At 39.7% G+C, this 20,528-nt stretch overlaps 1 protein-coding gene across 1 annotated transcript in view; it reads left to right on the top strand.

The window, feature by feature from the left end:
- The window catches only part of Usp31 (ubiquitin specific peptidase 31), a 67,010-nt gene that overhangs the window by 11,656 nt on the left and 34,826 nt on the right, over positions 1-20,528 (top strand). The window contains exons 2-6 of the mRNA XM_038338320.1: positions 15,327-15,464; positions 16,636-16,724; positions 16,821-16,913; positions 17,641-17,776; positions 19,963-20,107. Coding sequence (XP_038194248.1) covers positions 15,327-15,464; positions 16,636-16,724; positions 16,821-16,913; positions 17,641-17,776; positions 19,963-20,107 — 601 coding nt within the window. The remainder of the gene's footprint in view (positions 1-15,326; positions 15,465-16,635; positions 16,725-16,820; positions 16,914-17,640; positions 17,777-19,962; positions 20,108-20,528) is intronic.

Here is a 20,528-nt window from a genome sequence, read left to right as displayed (position 1 = left end):
CAGTAAAATAAGGGATTTGTTTTGAGGAAAGGCATTTGGTAGCTCTTCTGCACACAATTCCAGCTCTTAGTTCTGGACACCTTATGTCTTAGTTATATAACTGCAGGAGTCAGTCTACCTTCCTCATTTCTTAACTTCCAATTTCAAGTTGGTAATGCTGCCAGATTAGACTTCTTAGAGTTTGCTTGTAATTACATCTCAGAAATTGATACTGCCTTTACTGTTACATACAGAATGCAGTGTGCATTCTTAGCATTCTAAGTTTCTTCATGACGCAGTCCCTTCTTCTCTATGTTGGAAAGCAGTGGAGTGCAATTAAAGGGCTGAATGAAGTGTATGAAAATTTGGTTCAGATCCTGAGATCTGTGGCAAGGGACTTTCCCCCTCTTAGTTCAGTTTTATTTTATGACACTGACATAATTACAATACTTTCTTGCTTGGCATGGTGGCTTACTCCTGTAATTCCAGCCTTTGAGAGGTTGGGATAGGAAGATCATTAAGTTTGAGGCCAGCCTGGACAACAGAATGATATTTTTAAATTTTACATTCAGTTCATCATTTCCTCTTTTCCTCTTCCCTCCTTTCTTTCCAGTTCCTCTCTCCCATTCCCCCATCTCCCCTCCCCCACCCAATATAGTCCACCATTTCTGTTCAGGAAAGGGCAGGTTTCCTGCAATTATCAACAAAACATGGCATAGCAAGTTGCAGTAAAACTAAGCACCTCCCCATGTATTAAGGCTGGGCTAGGTGACCCAGTATGGGGAGTCGAGTCCAAAAAGCCATAAGAGTAAGAGACAGCTCCTGCTCCCACCGTTAGAAATCCCACAAGAGGAACAAGCTACAGAACTGTAACATATATGCAGAGGGGCTAAGTCAGTCCGATTCAGGCTTCCTGGCTGTTGGTTCAGGCTCATTGAGCCCCTGTGAGCCCAGGTTAGATAATTCTGTGAGTTTTCTTATGGTGTCCTTGAGTCCTTTGGCTCCTACACTTTCTCCCCCTCTTCTTCAGGATTCCCCAAGCTCCACCTTGGTTGTGGGTCTGTATCTGTTCTTGTTAGTTGCTAGATGAAACCCCTCTGATGACAGCTGGGTGAGGTGCCAATCTGTGTGTATAGCAGAACATCATTAGACATTGGTACATTGATATTTTCCCCTCCAGTCATGTTTGGTTTTATTCTGGGTCTCTGTCATTCAGCCTATGGGTACAGGTGCTTCAGGCAGTTGTCAGGGTGGGCTTACTCTCCTGACACGGGTTTTAAACCAGTCATTGTTTGGCTACACCCTCAATTTCTAGGCCACTATTAACCTCCCTCCCCCCAGCATATCTCATAGGCAGGACAGACTGTGGGTTGAAGGTTATGTGGCTGGGTTGGTGTCCCAACCAACCCCTCCACCGGAAGTCTTGTCTGGTCACAGGAGATGGCCAGTTCAGGATATGTATTTGCTATTGCTAGGAGTCTTAGCTGGGGTCACCCTTGTAGATTCCTGGGAGATTCCCTTGCATCAGGTTTTTACCTGACCTGGAAATGTCCCCACTTCCAGTAGTGTCTTTCAGTACTGTCCCCTCCATCATCCTCCATGCAACCTCATCATTCCTGTTCCCATCACCGTTCGCTCACAGTTCACTCTCGAAATCTATTTCCCCTTCCTAGGGAGATCAGGGCATTCTCCCTTGAACTCTTCTTATTACCCAGTTTCTCTGGGTTAGTGGATTGTAGCCTAGTTATCCTTTATTTTATGGCTAATATCACTTGTGAGTGAGTATATAATATGCTTCTCTTTCTTGGCCTGGGTTACCTCAGAATGATTTTTTTCTAGTTCCATCATTTGACTTCAGATTTCCTGGTGTTCTTGTTTTTAACAGCTGAATAATACTCCATGTGTAAATGTACCACTTTTTCTTTATCCATTCTTCGGTTGAATGATGTCTAGGCTGTTTCCAGGTTCTGGCTATTACAAATAAAGCTGCTATGAACATAGTTGAGCAGGTGTTCTTGTGGTATGATTGAGTATATTTTGGATCTATGTCCAAGAGTGGTATAGCTGAGTCTCGTAGATTGATTCCCAGTTTTCTAAGACTACGCCACATTGACTTCCTAGCTTGTGAATTCTTGTTGCTTCATTACACTGTGCACCCATCTCAGTAATAATCCAGTGCTGCTGCTATCAAAGAACATTTGAAACACTTTGCAATGTCTACACCGTAGATGCTTTGAGGGCTGGCTCTGTCACTGTGTTTGAAAATCACTTGGAGTTTGTTGTCGACTGGATATAAAGTTAAAACCATGTTTTGTTTTGCGTTTGATTTTGAGGGACTTTTGTCTAAAGTTTACTTTTGTTGCATTATGTGAAAAGTAGAATTTATGACTTGAAGTCAGCTCCACAAAGTGTGATCTGTTTAAAAGTTTTAACTTTTTCTTCAATCCTTACATTCTGTCCTTTCTCTCTAAATTTTATGATTTATTCTTCCATTGTTCAAGTACAAGCAGATGTATGTGGATGGTTTGTATTGATTTTGTCTCTTCAACTTGGGTAGTTGCACATCTGTGTGTCTGTGTGTTTGTCACATAAATGCCTGCTGTATGCCCTGCACAGGGGGTTCTTTTTTTTTTTTTTTTTTTTCTTTTTTTGGTTTTTCGAGACAGGGTTTCTCTGCAGCTTTTTTAGAGCCTGTCCTGGAACTAGCTCTTGTAGACCAGGCTGGCCTCGAACTCACAGAGATCCGCCTGCCTCTGCCTCCCGAGAGCTGGGATTAAAGGCGTGCGCCACCACCGCCTGGCTTGCACAGGGGGTTCTTACAGTATTGTAAGAGAGATATGCACAGTGATAATTGCTTTATAAATTATGCAAAGAGCATTTTCTGTACAGACTTCTCATTCCACGAGTCTCCTGCCACATAATAACTAGTCTTGTCCTTTCCCTTTGAGCACCACTGAGACAGAGAAAGACCGTTTTTAATCTGAAGGGAAGGACGTTCATCCTTTTTTTGAGGGCTATCACGCTAGTGGGAGAAGTTAATGCTAAGTCTATCTTTCCTGTGTACATTTGTTCTCAGTAGTTATAAAGACACGTTAAGTTTAGACTATCCTTCAATCTGCCCTAAAGTAAGAGCCCCCTTTTAACAGTTCAATGATACCTTGGTAAATATCCCTGTGTTAGTCTTTATTTCCTGTAAGTTACAATAAACCTCAGTAATTAAAAGACAAACTCCTTTAAAAGCAATTGCTTCTGGAAAATATCTATGAATAAATAATTTGGGGATTTTAACAGTAGGAGAAAGAATGGAAAGAGGCCTCATTTCCTGATGATAGAGAGTACTTTTTATCTTCATGCAAGAGGAGGGGTCAGGTGCCCTTCCTCTGTTTGATGTTGGGAAGCTGGTTGGGGTGTTGTAGCTTGTTTCTTTCCTGGATACTCCTGGTTATGTAGTCATCATCAGACACCATGCTGGGTTGAGAGTAAGGGAGGCTATGGTTGGGAGCTACTCCTTTCCTTTGGAAAATCTGTGAACCTATGTGTTTGACTGCCAGATTCTGGAGCAGCTGAGATCTTGGCAGGCTATTGAGCCCCAGTTTCCTTAGTTTTTCTTTTGTTACCATTATATAACTAGACTCATAGATTGTGGGTCTTGGATAACTCACTGTGTGTAATTCTCAGTGTGATATATCCTGTGCCATTGAATTATCAATATATGTTATATATATGTATATATATTAGCAAAACTATAAAGACTCAAGTATTATTTAAATACCAACTGTCCTGAAGATTTTTAACTTTTTTGTAAAAAAAAGTATCACATGCTATACATACTTTTTCAGACACTTTGTGCTGTCTTTGACTAGGGTCCTTTAATACAAACATTAGCTGTTGAGTCCCTCTTCGGTGACATGGGGCATTCCTTGGGGCCATACAGGTGAAGGGTTCTAGGTTGCTGTTTTGTTTGGAGTCTCATTTCTGTTTTTTGGTACTTGCTCCCACTGCTCTGCACCAGCACCCTTCATTCTCAGCATTCTCTTGCTGTGTCCTCTTCCTGGGAGACACCATGGCTTGCTGCTTCACACCTTAATTTGACAGTTTCTAATCTGCTTCTAGCTAAGTATCTGGGTAAAGAGAATCTATAGGAAATGCATAGAGCTAGAGCCCAAAAGTATAGTTGAAGACATTTTAGTGTTTTTTTTTTAATTTTTCAAGGTAACTTTTAAACTTGTATAGATCATTATATACATACAAAAAGTGCACAGGTCATTAGAGTCCAGCTTGATGGTTTGCTCAGGTACAAAATAAAGAAGTTACCAGTGCTCTAGAAGCTCCTGCTCTCCCTTAGTGGCTTTTTCCTCCACAAAGGTGGCTTCTCTCCTTGACTAGTTTTGTTTCTTCTTCACCTTTATTTTGAATTAGATACAAAGTATATATATTGGTTTAAAAAGTAATTTTACTGAGGTACAGTACACATACTAAATTATGAATTTTAGGAACACAGACACATAAGCAGGTTTTGGGATTTTTCAGGGTGTTTGCAACCACCACAGTTCCAGAATTCTGCATTCCCTTAGAACCTTGAAAACTCGCAGTCACTCTGCTTCCCCACTTTGCAGCCCTTGGGAATCCCTTGTCTGCTTTCTGTCTCCGTAGCTGTACTTGTTCTGGATATTTCACATAAACTTGTGATATGTGGCCCTTTTTCTGTCTTTCATTTAGCATGTTGCTTTAAAAGGTTACTGTTTTGTGCCATGTATCTTATTCCTTTGCACAACAAAGATAGTTATATATGAAGAGTCCACCTTTTTTTTTCTTTCTTTTTTTTGTGATAGTTTATGTAACCTAATCTGGCCTGGAATCAGGATACCTAGCCCAGAACTTGCATTCCTGCCTCAGCCTCCCAAATGCTGGTATTTCAGGTGTGCACTTTTTCTTCTCACCTGTATTTATGTTGTTTTTTCCTTTTGGTCCTTTGAAAGACATTGGGGGTCATTTCCAGTTTGGGTCTTACAAATAGTGCTGCTAGGAACATATTGTTTACGGGTTTTTGAGTGGATGTGTGTTTTTATTTCTCCCGGGTATATACTAGGACTAGAATTGCTAGGTTGTATGGTAACTTTGTATAACTGGCCAAGAAGTGTCAAATTCCTTTCTAACATGTCTATATCATAATTGATATTAATCATTTATGTATGTATTTGTGTTTATACATATAATTTTGCATTATGCAATTTCTGTTTCATATTGTATTTTGAGTAGTTTTGTCATAAACATTCTTTTTTTTTTTTTTTTTTTTCCGAGACAGGGTTTCCCTGTAGTTTCTAGAGCCTGTCCTGGAACTAGCTCTGTAGACCAGGCTGGCCTTGAACTCAAAGGCGTGCGCCACCACCGCCTGGCTAACATTCTTTAACTCATGAACATAGTAATCGCTGATTGGTGACATTTAAATGACTTAGGGTTATGATGAACCTTTTTACATACATCTTTTATTTATTTCTTTAGACTAAGTAGTGATGGCATTCCTGCCAGGAGTTACCTTAAGTCATATTGTTACCCGGTTTTATGGGATTGACTGTTTACTAGCAGTTGGAAAGAATGTCTCTGCTGAAATTTAAAAAGGATTCTTTTATGTTGCTAAGTGGAAAATTTGAGTTTCTCGGGTTAGTTTTGAGGTAGGAGAGTTCCATCTGGCAGAGCGAGTGTCAATGCTAGGACATCACTCATGGTAGGCAGGTGTCCTGCCATCAACCAGGTCTAGAAAGTAGAAGTAAGTGTATCTTTGTGATAGTAGTATTTTGACATTAGGGTATTACTCTATTCTTACTCCACAGTCTTCCCTTTGGTGTTCAAATAACCATATACTCTTCCGTTTAGTGTCCTCATACTTTAGGGAGATGACCAAGACTTAATCAAAATAGAATTGGTTAAAATTGGACCAGACTGGACATAGGTTGTGAGAAGATTCTAAAGTATTCTTTGATAGGAAAAAACTGGGTTGGTTTAATGAGATCACATTGTGAGACTGAACGAGCAGAGCAGAGAGCCTGTGACTGGTTTGGAGACTTTGTCTCCCTGAGCCTGAGGAAGTTGGTCTGGTTTCGGGTGTGGAGAGAGATGCGTGACCTGTGACTTAAAAGCATTCTTAGCTACGTAAGATTTATTGGGTTTATCCTGGGTTTATGGCATTATAAATGTATGATGTGTATTGAAACTTTATAGATCTGCTTAGGAATAACATCTCTTTGTGACTCTTTTTTTTTTTTTTTTTCGAGACAGAGTTTCTCTGTGGCTTTGGAGCCTGTCCTGGAACTAGCTCTTGTAGACCAGGCTGGTCTCGAACTCACAGAGATCCATCTGCCTCTGCCTCCCGAGTGCTGGGATTAAAGGCGTGCGCCACCACCGCCCGGCTCTTTGTGACTCTTAATAGATGTTTTAGTTCTAAAGATGTAGTAGAAGAGAAAGGATTCAGAGCAAGAGTATCTTTACAATAATTTGGATTCCTTATTTTAAAAAGGTTAGCTAGAAATACAGGTCAGGTATCAAATAACAGCATCTCCAAAATCAGGAGGATATGTGGTGTGTGTGTGTGTGTGTGTGTGTGTGTGTGTGTGTGTCTGTAGTTTTCCTTCTCGCTTATATTTTCTTCCTCTTATTTGTTGAAGAAATTTAGTCTATTTTCTGGTAGCCTGTGGGTTTTCCAGGGAGAAGAAAAATGCATCTGTATTCAGTGCGTGTAAGCTTCCCCTGTTAATCGTTCCCCAGACAATACAGTAGTATACCAACTATTTATATAGCCCTTACACTACATTATATCTCATAGTAATCTAGAAATTAATTTTTATATGATGATGTCCATTGGCTAAATGCAAGTACTAGGCCATTTATTTTATAAGTTACTTGAACATCTGTAGTTTAAGTATCCACAGATGTTGTGGAACCAGTCTCCAGAGGGACAGTTGTACATGCATGTTTGGCCTTATGGATAGTTAAGTAAGCTTGACCTTGCCGTCTTTCACTCCTTGCCTTTCTCACTTATTCAACCTCCCAAGAAGAATAGGTTGCTTCTGCTTCAAGAAATACTGACTGGCTTCTCTTCTGGTTTCCCTCTACCAGATTGGGAAGCTGACCCTTCTGTGCTAAAGACACTTAACTTTATTTCTACCCTCTGTAAACCAGTGAATAGATGGCATAGTTCATTTTTTCTTTCCCTCTTTTAGTTGTTTTATAATGGCAGTATCATCTTGCCCCCCAGTTATAAGGTCGGGAAGTTGATAGCTTGTAAACCTGTGACAGAAAATTTTAATTTAAGGCTTTGCAAATCTGTTTTTTATTAAATACTTTTTTGAGATACCAGTTCTTTTAAATTGTGTAAACTTAAGTTGTACATTTTGATGCTTTTAAAATGAAGCATTTTTAATTTTCTGTGGTAGCAATATATATTAGTTCCTTAGATATTCAGATGACTTTTCCAGTTTTCTTTGACACTTGTTTATGACTGTTATACTTCCCTTATGACCTTTTTATTGTGTCAGGTTTGGGTGTTTGTTTTTAAATTCTAAGCCAAAATTTCCCACCTTTTTTTAAAAAGAGAAAAGGAAAAAAGGCTTTGCTTTTCTGTAGTTGGGAAGAATTGTATATTTGGAAATACCAAGAAGGTGAAAAGAAGATACTTTTGAATTACTTTTTGCTTTATTGGATACATAAACGTTCTGTGGTGAACTGAGCTGACTAACCCTGGGGAGTCATCTCCCTTCGCCATATGTATGCAGAGGACAGTGAGGATGAATCCACAGAGCAGCTTTAGCAGTGTGAGGTGCAGAGCTTGTGCTGGTGAGAGACAGGGGTTTCTTGTTTGCACTCTCTAGCATCCTAGGCTGCTAAGGCAGAGAAGTCTTCTTGCTGCCACTTGGTCTTCCTAAGTATTCCGAATACCTTTTAGATAACTCCCCAGTTAGATAAGCTGCATTTGTGTTCCAGATTATTATTTGTTTGTTTTGGGTTATATTTTGCCTTTTTATTTTATATGTATGTATATATTCCTATGTGCCTAAGTGTCCATTTAGTGGTACAGTTCTTGCCTTCCACCTTCAGTGGGTTCCAGGGATTGAACTCAGGTTGTCAATCTTCCACAGGTGTCTTTACCTGCTGAGCCTTCTCATTGACCCTCAAGACTGTACTTACTATAGAAAAAAAATGCACCTGAGAATAAAATGGAAACAGATGAGCAAAGATTTATTTAAAATTAACAACTAAACTTCCAGAAGCCTTTGGATGAAAACAGCTGTTATTCAATATCTAAACCTGTTTTTGTCTGCCTGGACAGTTGATGTTCAGTGTGAGAAAACTTAAGCCCTGTGTGAACCTTAATTGAAAACACTGGGTTACAATTTGTTGCAAGGTACTTTGTTTACCAAGGCAAGGTCATAGAGAGAAATGTCTTAAGGCTTTTCATTTAGGATAAGCTTGAAGAGTAATGTTAGCCTTAGACAAGCTACTTCATAGTTCTTTCAAAGTTTACTTTTGCTGTTGAGACAGGATCTCTCTACATAGCCCTGGATGTCTTGGAAATCACAATGTAGACCAGAGATCTTCCATCTGCCTCTGCCTCCCAAGTGGTGGTATTAAAAGTGTGCACCATCACACCAAAGGTTTTCATTTGTGACTACTAATATTGTAGCATGGAATTTTCCTCAGGATTAATTCTGTAGGAAATAACACCTATAGATAATTACCCTGAGCCAGATTCAGTATAGGCACTCAGTAAATCTTGACATTTAATATTGTCTTAAGTGACATCGTGCAGTTATTAAGGGGTCTCTCAAACTTCTCATAACCTTTAGTGATTAAAAAGTTGAAATCAGCTGGCTGGTGGCGGTGGCAGTGGCGTACACCTTTAATCCCAGCACTTGGGAGGCAGAGGCAGGTGGATCTCTGTGAGTTCGAAGCCAGCTTGGTCTACAAGAGCTAGTTCCAGGATAGGCTTCAAAGCTACAAAACCCTGTCTCAAAAAACGAAAACAGAAAACAAAACAAATAAACAAATGTTGCAATCAGAGCTTTTCCAGGTTGGTCAGTTTTGATTGCAGTCTGCTTTTCACTTTGGAAGTAGAGTCATTTAAAAAAAACATTACACTTAAAAAATTACAATTAAGCTTTGTCTGGTTTCCCAGATGACTGATGTGCAGCCGGGGCTAGGAACCTGTGCTTTGGGTCTTCTTTTCTTTGTTTACAGGGTTATGTACCACTGCAGGATAAGTCTGCTCTTCATGGTTTTGAGAACTCACATGGTAAAAATCTGCATATTTTTTCTCTGCCCTCATCGGAGTCCCTACTTCATCCTTCCGAGGAAGGAGAGTAAAGGAGTGGGTAGAGGTTGGGGCAGAGGCATCTCAGTATATAAGCTGGGCATAGCTGTGTGTGTCTGTTTCCTTAATGCTGTGTGGGGTAGACACAGAAGGATCTCTGGGACTTGCTGGCTCCCAGCCTAGTTCTAGGCTCAGTGAAAAAACTGAAAAAAGAACAAGGAAGATGCCAGGTGTGATGGTGATGGTAAACGCCTTTAGTTCCCAGCACTAGAGAACCAGAGGCAGGCAGATCTCTGAGTTTGAGGCTAGAGTAGTCTGCATAGTTAGCTATTTCGAGACCAGGCAGGGCTACCATGAGACCCTGTCTTGCGGCGGGCCAGGGGGAATATAGGGGAGAACATCGCAGGACATTTGATATCTCGTGGCCTTTATACCTGCACAGGCGTGCACACTAAATGCATGTATGTGTTCATATACACACATACTTTTGGATTTTGGAATATTTTGGACTAGGAATGCTTATCCTGTACAGTTGTCCTGATACTTCTGTGATTTTCACTAGTTTTGTGTGTATGTGGATGTCAGAGGACATCTAGTGAGAGTCAGTTCTTTCCTTCCATCACGTGGATTCCAGGGATCAAACTCAGATTTATCAGGCTTTGGTGTCAAGTACCTTTACCTGCTGAGCCGTCTTACTGTGCTAGTCCCCCAGACCCCTGGGAAATAAAATTCTACTCTCCTGGCAAAGAAAGTAGATAGTGATTGGTTTGATGAATCTTATAAACCACTTTGTCTCTAGAATAGTAGCCTAACTTCTGATCAGGCAGTCATATCAGACCAATATTGTAATACCTGTTTCCCAAGAGAGGAAATCAATATCATTACTGTGTTGTCTTTGTCTTGGGGTCAGGTAAAGAATATTTATGACCAGTTGGTATCTTTCCTGGGGCATGAGATATTGCTTGTTCGTAGGGCTCTATGAAACTGTCTCATAAAACCTCATGTCTGGAGGTTATAGCTCCAGTGTAGACTATTTTTCTTTTCTGGGCTCTGTCTTTGTTTCAAAAGGAAAACAATGCTCCTTTAAAAAAATGTTATCATGAAGCTTAGAGGCTTGCATGTTTTTTGGCTTTTATTTGGTAAGTGTGTGCAAGGATCATCATGGTCTAATTATGGTAGGATATATAGGTCCTAAGCCAATGGCTCAGTATAATATTTTCCAAACAGAAATATCCAGATTCTATAAAACAGACGCAAATATATAAAGTTGAATTTAGGAAGGCCCATGTTTTATTTTTCACAGAAGCAATGTATTTTATTATTTTAATGCTTTAATTTATGCTATTATTCAGCAGATGATAGTGATAATCAACTATTTAAAACTTAAAAAATGCTGGGGGGTGGCACACACCTTGAATCCTAGCACTCGGGAGGCAGAGGCAGATGGATCTCTGTGAGTTCGAGGCCAGCTTGGACTACAAGAACTAGTTCCAGGACAGGCACCAAAGCTACAGAAAAAACCCTGTCTTAAAAAACAAAAACCAAAAAAAAACTTAAAAAATATAGTGACTAAGTTTAGTACATCAAATACATTAAGGTTTAATAATGAAAAAGAATCTTAAAAGGAGAAATGATGTAGGACCAGATATGACTCAGAACATGATGAAATTGCTGGCCAGGGCTATCGGGCTTGAGCCAGTTAGAGATTTTGGCCATCCGGGTCTTTCCTGCTCACTCATCCAGTGAATCACATCTGTGGTGGCTGGTGGCACTTAGGAGTCCTGACTTCTACTTGTGTTTTTCTGAGGCACACACTAAAGAATTGACTGTTATTCTGTATTTCTTTTTGTCTGGGGAAGAGGTAAGATAAATAGACCCTGTGTGTCTTTGGTGAGTTATCACCATGCTGAGGTGCTAAAAGTGGCAGGAAGAGGAACTTTTGTGTTTGTTCAGTGGGATTTTCTTTTCCTTCAGTTCTTCAGTTTGTGATATGGTGATTGAGGGTGGGGTTGATCCAGTATGGGTTCAGTTGCCTGTTTAGTCTTGTTTGACAACTATCTTGCTAAATAATATATTACAGTATCTTGGTACATAATGATTGGTGGGTGAGTCTAGATGAGTTGAAGATCTGAGTGGTAAGAAGGATAAACAAATAAAAAAATTAATAATAAAAAAACATAAGCAAGCAATGCAATTCTTAATAAAGAATTAAAAGTTGACCCAACCCTGAAATTAATTTCTTCCTTCTTTCTTTTCTTTTTTTTTCTTTTTGTTTTTTGGTTTTTTTTTGACCAGGTTTCACTGTGTAGTTTTGGTGCTTGTCCTGGAACTAGCTCTTGTAGACCAGACTGGCTTTCAACTCACTGAGATCCGCCTGCCTCTGCCTCCCAAATGCTGGGATTAAAGGCATGCGCCACTATTGCCCAGCTTGACCCTGAAATTTCAATGACTGCGTGTGTAAAGTTCCATTGATATATAATAAAGATTGTAATTTTGGTTAATTTATTTCTGGGATACACAAGCTGAAGAAAATAAGAATGTGATCTGAACAGAAACTCGCTGTGCTTCTGGCAGTTGCTATGGCCTAGCTACATGCTTTAGACTTGTTATTTCTCCCAAGATATGTAAGACCTGTTAGCAGTGTTTTTTGTTTCTTCCATGAAGTAAAACATGCAAAGCAAACTGGTGGAAAGGTTTTCTTGTCCTGTCTGTAGTTCACCTGTCGGTGTCTAGGACTTCCATTGCTTACTTGCTTCTGTTGGCTGACTCCCCCACCTCCCAACACCTGGTTAAGGTGAATTCCTCTCTTTTTAATTCTCCCTGTTTGAACTGAAGAATTGTCTTCAGATCTCTCCTTTCCATTAGCTGTTTCTGGATAGTCACAGTTTCTTCCCTTGCTCACACAAATCAAGTCTGCTTCTGGGATATGAAAGATGGTCTGTGGAAACTTCAGTTTGCTTACTTTTCTTCTGCTGTGATAGATATTTGCTTCACTGAGATCAAATAGGCAAGTGACCCTTTTGTTTGCCATCCCAGAGGATGAGCATTCCAGTGTCTGTTACTTGACTTTTCTGTAATATTTTGCGTTGTTGCTTGTATCTCCTTGAACTTCTGTTTTGGTTCAGCTTGTGTGAACTTCTTTGACCAATCTTATTTCCTTTTCTTATGCTCATGTTCATCAAGATTCTGGCCTGGTGGTTGACTGCTCTTCTCACTAGATACCCCATGGGTTGTTCTCTGTGCTCATTTGATAGCCATATGCCTTTCTGATTTATTTCACCCACCTAGATATCTTTCCTCAGCACTATGAACAACTTCATTTGGGGTGATGTAGGCCTCAAACTTGGGCTGAAGAGATGGCTCAGCAATTCCCAGCAACCACATGGTAGCTCACAACCATCTGTAATGAGATCTTGTACCCTCTTGAGGAAGAGACCCGGTCAGGCATCCTCATCAACATAGACTGTGAAACTCAGTATGGACAAGTTCAACAGAACCACCATATACAGGCTGCCTCATGCATGCTTCAGTATTGCCAGGGCATAAATTTCAGGCCTTAAACTCAGCTTGTTCAGAACTCTATGGTCCCTCATTTTCAGGTTTATTCCTGATCCTTACCCAAGTCAGAAATAGAAAACCTTGATGATATTTCTATTTTTTCTTTAGCTCCACTGACCTTGTACCACCAGCTACCTATTTCTCTTCCATACTCAGTCAGCAGCTGGTCTACAAAAGATGTCCTAGTTTGTGTGTGTGTGTGTGTGTGTGTGTGTTTTATTCTATCTCATTCTTCTACTGTACATACCAATAGCTTTCTTTTGATGTAAGTGAAAGAACAGACTAAAAGCCAATACCTTTCACAATAGAGATGTCCAGAGGCACTGAAGAAGCAAAAATTTAGAGAGCTGAATCCTAACCACTACACTACCAGGGAAAAAGTAGAAATAAAGACCAAGGAAAAAGTTTGGCCTCTGATGGGAGAAGTTGGGTATTGTAGTGAAGGCAGTTCTGTACTGTCCCACCCTACATATTGTTTCTGGGTGACATCCACATTATATTTCTCTAGCTGTGTTTGTTATCAGGTCCTCCCTCCACTACTTTTTGAGACATGTCAGTCTCTGTATCCAGGCTGTCCTTGAACTCATACAGTAATCTTCTTGTCCCAGACTCCTAAGTGCTTGCATATTAGATGTGGGCCACTATGCCTGACTCCACTCACTTGTTTGCTGGTGTCACATGTATTATTTCTAATGTCTCTCTGACTCTTCATCCCAAACCGAATCTTAAGATATTTTATAAATCAATTTTTTGCTTGTTATTTACATGTAATTAGTCATTAAGCTGTGACAGTTCTTCACAATCAAATTACAATCTCTTTCTTTCTCTTTTGGTATTATTATTTTTCTTAATTGGAACTATAGCGGGCAGTTTGTGATTCTCTCTGTGTGTATGTGCACCAGATGATGTGTGTGGGGGTGTGCACACATCCTGACACCTGTGTGAAAGTCAGAGGACAGCTATGTTTCTACAAACCTTTTCGTGGGTTTGGAGATCAAGTTCAGGTTGCGAGGCTTCCATGGCAAATGACTGCTCAACTGTCTCTCTGGCCCCATTTGTAGTTGTTTGGTTTGCTTTGTCATTCTCTACCTTTTATAATACTGGTAGGTCATTTCCTTCATGAAACTCATTTGGTTCTTTGAGCTCCATGCTGTCGGCCACAGCTCTCTTTTTTTTTAATTCATCTCCTTTGATGTCTTCCCAAGCCTAAATGTGTCTTTTGGGTTTTCACCTCTGGCTTAATGTCTTGTGACATGGCTGGGCAACTTCAGTGGTGTTTGTGATTGTAGCCACTCATCTGTTGACTTCTGCATCTCTGTCTTTACTGTAAACTCTTGTACTGAGCCTAGGAGTGTATGTTCTCAGTTGTCGGCCCTGTCCTCCTCTTAGAGTCTCTATGGAGAGTCAGCCATAGTGGATTTCAAAGAGCTCATCATTCTTTCTCTTTTCGCGTTTCATCTTGATATAGTCAAAAGCCACCCTCAGAGAAGACATGGGTGAGATAGAGGTTTACTACCTAACTCTCTACAAATTGGATCACAAATTCTATTGATTCTGCCACATTTCTAAATCTCTTGCAAATTTGCTGTCTTGTGTGTCTTCACGGTGTTGCTGTAGACCTTTGTTGTTTCTTCTCTCATTTTGTTTCATAACTGCTTTGCCACTGTGTAAATGAAATACTCATAGCCAAAGTTAGAGTGCTTATTTGTTTCATTTATATATAAAATGTTTTGCACGAATTCTTTTCTAACAATCTAATAACGGGTCATTATACTTCCTTTTACTTTGGAATAGTTGTATCCAGCTTCTTTTCTTAGCACATGGTCCTAGCCAGTTCACTTTAGAACCATTTCCTGGTTTCCTCTGCCATCTTAGGTTTGCTTTTAAAATCCTTCCTGAGCTAGTCTTGTCTTTACTCATTCCTCTTGCTCTGTCTTGCAGACTTGCTCTTTCAGGTCTATTGAATTTCTTGGTCTTTTTTTTAAGGCATCATACTTCCTTATCATTTTTTTGTGTGTGTGTTTAAACATGTTGCTGCCTCCACTTTGATCCCTGCCTCTGCCCCTCAAGGCTTAAGTGGCATCTCCAGAGATGTCATCGCTGTCCATCAACTCTTTCACTGTCTTGTGTTCTACTCCCATGACACGCGTTTATACACTTGCCCTATTAATAAAAAATATATTCCTAAACTTAATTCTTGGGATAATTTTAGAATTATAGAAACAACAACAGAAGTAGCATGAGTCCTTTCAAGTCTACACTAGTTTCCTTGTCATTAGCATGCCAGGTCAATGTCATAAGTAAGAAGTTAACATTAGTACCTTGCTGTTGACTGAATTTCATGCATCAGGATATTTCTCTGGTTTTGTTTGTTTTTCTCTGGTCTTTTTGAGACACCCTTGAGATTTTGTATCCCTCTTTATGATAGTTTGTCTTCAGAGCTAGGAACTCACAACTGCTTGTGCTGATTTATTTCCTTGTATAGAGTATTGTATCAAAGAATGCTCTGCAGTATCGAGGAAATTCCCAGCATGATGCCCAGGAGTTTCTGCTATGGCTTTTGGATCGAGTTCATGAAGACCTCAATCATGCTGTAAAGCAGAGTGGCCAGCCTCCTCTGAAGGTGAGTGCATGTACACTAGTAAGAGTGGGAAAAGGACTAAGGAGAGGGGAGTCTTCTCGCAAACCTCTGTTAAGGGCTTGTTACATTAAGTAGAGTGACTAGCTGTGGGTGAGTGTAAAACTAAGTGGGCATTTCATGGATATTTTACCTGCTTATTGTGCTGCCAGTATAAGGTAAAAGACAACTGTACCTGAGGTTTTCACAGTCTGATGAAGGGGACCAGATGCTTTCTATTCTAGTAAGACATATACTGTATAGATCAATAGAACAAGTACACAGTCGAAAAGGAAATGTATGAATACCTCTACTGTTAGACTTGGATTTGAGCGTAGGAACTGAGTCTGGAAGGGTTTTACTGAAAAACATTGCAGTTCACATATATAGCTTTTCCATCTACAGCCTTAATATTATAGGTAAAGTGGTTCATAGAGTAGGAAGAATACTTCTGTGGAGCTTTTGAAGTGTGTGACAAGTCTGTTCTGTATTTCAAAATTTCTAGTTTTAGAAAGTTAGTGGATTATTCTGACTTAAGGTCCTTTTGTTCCTGAACACTGTACTTTCATAACTGTGTCTACATGGTTGACTCTGTCACCATATTGAGACATCCTAAAGGCCAGACACTGTTTTACTTGCCCTAACATCCTGTATAATGTTCTCTAAATGTGGTAGCAGATGCTTCGTAGCTAGGGACATGGAAAGGTTAAATAAAACATGAAGCAGACTGTGATTAAGCATCAAGATAAAGATTGGAACTTTTTTTTTTTAAAGCAATTTATTTTTACTTTATGAACATTTGTGTTTTACCTGTATGTATGACTGCGTGAGGGTGTCAGATCTTGGAGTTACAGACGGTTGTGAGCTGCCATGTGGGAACTGAACCCAGGTCTTCTGCAAGAGCAGTCAGTGCTCTTAACCTCTGAGCTATCTCTCTAGCCCAAGATTGGAACTTTTTATGGAGGAGAGCTGGCCAGTCTTTCAGCAGGCTAGAGAAATGCAGTTGTCTGTGTGAGGGAATGAGTCCATGTGACCTGCAGGCTGTGTGCTGTGTACAGAAGCATCTGGGGTCCATATACAGCTTATAAAGGAAGTTGAGTATTTGTGAAATTTTTAGGCCCAACTTCAATCAAGAAGTGGTACTTTAGACCTGTGAATTGTACTTTTTTTTTTTAAGCCACCATCAGAGACTGATATGATGCCTGAGGGACCATCTTTTCCTGTGTGTAGCACTTTTGTACAAGAACTTTTTCAAGCCCAGTACAGGTAGGAGCAAATGATATGTTTGTTACCTCTTGTTTTGTCTGCTTGATGTAGTTCTGTGTGGCCTTATGTGAGTGTTACATATTTTTGTTTTCAAAGATCTTCTTTGACATGTCCTCATTGTCAGAAACAGAGCAACACGTTTGACCCTTTCCTGTGCATTTCTTTGCCAATTCCACTACCCCACACAAGGTAAGAACGTATGTATAAAATTAACAGTTTGCTGTGCTAGGGCTTGTCTCTGTAGCCTCCTGTGAAGGCCTTTTATGTATTTAAGTAATAGGCTTAATGGTCATGAACGCAAGCCTTGTAACATTCTTGAAACTAAGTGCCTGTCTGACTGTACATGCTGAGCAGGTACATGATACAGGCAAGCCCATTTTCCCCCCCACTAGTCCTAGATTCTCTGGAGACCCTTCTTGTACTTATTTCAGACTTTCAGAGTTTACAGAAATTAGACTGTTTTGAAGAAAAAGACAGAACCAATTATGCATATATTTCTTGAAAAATATTTTTATGAAGATTGCTTTTTCAAATGTCTTTTGACTTGTTTCTAGTTAGGTCTAATAACTTTTCCCATTTGGCTTCTAAATAAAGGGGGCATTAGCTCAGTTTCTTTTGTTTTTAGATAGAGGCTCATGTATCACAGACTGGCCTCAAACTTGTGTAGCTGAGAATGGCCTTGAACTCCCACTGTCTTGTCTTTAGGTTCTATCTAAGTGCCTCAGTGGCGGGCATATGTCCCTCTTTCTGGTTTACGTCATACTGGAGGGATGCAGGGCTGTGCATGCTAGGCACCTGAGCTGTCTCAGGACTAATTTTAGTTTTTGTGTTGATTTCAGGTTAGGTTTGTTTCACTTTTTCTGTATTTTAGCTAAAATAAGTGACTAATGAAAAGATCTGACTTTGATCTGTACAGGCCTCTCTATGTCACTGTAGTGTATCAAGGGAAATGTTCCCACTGCATGCGGATTGGTGTGGCTGTGCCTCTGTCTGGGACTGTTGCCAGACTTCGGGAAGCTGTGTCTATGGAGACAAAGATCCCCACTGATCAGGTAATAATCTGCTAAGACCAACTATACATGAGACACTATACTGTTGGTTTCTGCTTATTTGGATTTTTTTTCCACTTTCAATTTTCTGCCAAATATGTTAGAACTTTAATATTGTGGGGAGAATGGCTGGATGGGGGGAAATCCAGACTCAAAGAATACAGGGTATAGAAAACCTTCGCCTGCTTCAATTAATCGTATATATGAAAGGAAAACTATTTTGTGCAAGACCTTGTGGCTTTCTTTGTAAAGTGTAATTACTTAACCTTTCACAGTACTGTGGGATTTGACAGAGAGCCTTAGGAATCCTCCTCTGTCATGGTGGTGAGAATGGGCATCCTGCTAGTATGATGTTCTGTATATAGTGTGTGTTCATTGTGCTGCTTTCCAGCCCCTGTTGTGGCACTGGGGTTTGAACCCAGGGCCTTACTACTGCTAGGAAGTGCTCTATATCTGAGTTAGTTATACCTGCCACTCTGTTTTGTTTCCTTACAAAGTCTTTTGTTTAGATAGGGAAAAGTTGGGTTTCCCGTTTTGGGGAATGGGGAAGGTGAACACATCTTTTATAAGTAGTTATGTTTAAATTGAAAAAAAATTATTTTGGCTTGTTGGGGACTTAACATATTTTACACACAGTTTATATTGGAAAAACATTATGGGGAAACATTCTTTAGGATTTATAAGGAAGGATGACTTACTGGTGAAATAGCTTTTCCTGGATAGCTTTTGCAAGCATCTATATAATCACTTGGATAATAATAAAGGTATTTTGTTCTTTAGCCTCATTTGGCCCCATTTGGGCAAACTCACTTAAAGCAGTGTTGCCTTAATGTAGCATTTCTCTTCTATTTTATTAGGCTGAGTACTGGCACAGTGATGAAATGTTGGCATTTTCTTTACTTTAAATTGCTGCTTGATCCTTTTTCCTCTCCAGGGAGGGGAGGGCAGAAAGAAGAGAGGTCTTGGTATCTAAGGCAGATGTCGCTGTGTCTGTAGAGCCTCAGTGCTGTCTCACTCTTTCCACATGTGGTATAAATTGGCGATATAATTACGAGTTTGCTTTAGCCCTCAGCTTTCTGGAGCGGTGGATTATACTTCTATGCTCACCAAGAGAAAACGGCATGAGCGTAACATTCCTTAGAAGGAAATGTGCAAAGAGCTTATTTCTTTCTTTTTTTTTTTTTTTCTGGGTCATTTGTAAAACAGGCCTCCAGCCTTTTCACCTCAGATCTGTTGAATGCTGGGATTCTTGAGGTGGTGATGGGGAGGGGCACTGGCAGTTGGTGCCCAGTGGTGCCTCTTCATTCTGTTGAAGAAGGCCCTGTTCAAGAACACAGAGCTTGTTGATGGCAGGCTAGACCTCGAACCTTCTCTTGCTCTGCCCAGTCTAGTACTTTTGCATTGGACAGTACTGCTGAACATGCAGCATAAGCTTTAAATGTAGCCATTGTTTTCGTCCCTGTCTTTTGTTTTTCTATTTCTTTGTTAAAATATAACTTAGAAATTAAAAGTATCTTAAGTATCAGTGCTAAGAAGGTCACTAGCTTTAGTGCTGTGTTATATAGTATTTTTTAGATTTTTTTCTGGGATTATTCTATAATCTTTTCTAAAATAGTTATTACACATCACTCTTAGCTGTTCTTTGGCTTCATGATGAAGATATATGCGATATATGCAGGTCATCCTTGCTAGTAGATTTCTTAGTCAGCAGGGTTGCATTTAACTAGTTGCTATCATTGGGCATTCGAATTGATCTTATGTGTTTCAATATAGATAGCCATGATCATTTGATTTAAGAGGAGAATTTAATGATATGAAAGAATGTCTTAGATTCAGATGTAGTCTGTCTTCTCCATGAGACTGAAAAAATGCAAAACCTTAGGTAGGTCTCTGTTTCCTTTTTCCTCCTGTGAAACAGAGGAATGAGTGTAATCTGTCTCCAAACTTGGAGGACCTCTGGATTAATGCCATGGAGTTCTGGATTCAGAATGTATTGCTACACAGTCGTAGAGGCTATTAAACTTCTGAGTCTCTCATTGCCAGCAAATAATGTGGTCTTAGAAGACATCCAGTAACCCCCACTAAGCATTACCAACCTGATGGTCTTATGAAGGTCAGGGTAGGATTGGAAGATCATTTTGTATTGAATTTCTAGTTACCCAACTGTTCACATCTTCCCTGTCTTTCAGATTGTGCTAACCGAAATGTACTATGATGGGTTCCATCGTTCCTTCAGTGACACAGATGACCTGGAGACGGTTCATGAAAGTGATTGCATTTTTGCCTTTGAGACTCCAGAAATATTTAGACCTGAAGGAATTCTCAGTCAAAGAGGTAAATGATCATGTCTCTATAACACACTTGAGTTTGCAGATTTGACCATTGTGGGCATTGAAGTATTGTATGATAGTATACAATTTTAAAAATTGTGATTAAGTGTACATACTGTTGTGTTTTTAGATTTTTACTTTCTTTTGTTTGTTTTTCTTGGTTTCAATACAATCTCTATTTCTTTTATTACTAGTAGTGATCCTTTTGAACCCCACATGTGATTCCTGTGTATTAAACATCTGCCCCTTCACGTGCCTATTATTTCTTACATGCTTTTACATTACCTGGAGGTCCACCTCACCAGCTCTTCTCCCTATTTTCTACAAATTTGCTTTAAGCTTCTTGAATTCTCTAGTTGTGTATGTGAGTGTTTAACCTCTGTCCTGTTTCTCTTTCTTTACTCTTGAAAAATTTTTTTTTTCCT

The sequence above is a fragment of the Arvicola amphibius genome, chromosome 1 (genome assembly GCF_903992535.2).
Source record: "Arvicola amphibius chromosome 1, mArvAmp1.2, whole genome shotgun sequence".
NCBI lineage: Eukaryota > Metazoa > Chordata > Mammalia > Rodentia > Cricetidae > Arvicola > Arvicola amphibius.
Note: the sequence above shows the minus strand (reverse complement) of the source record. Positions and strands in the feature narration are given on the sequence as shown.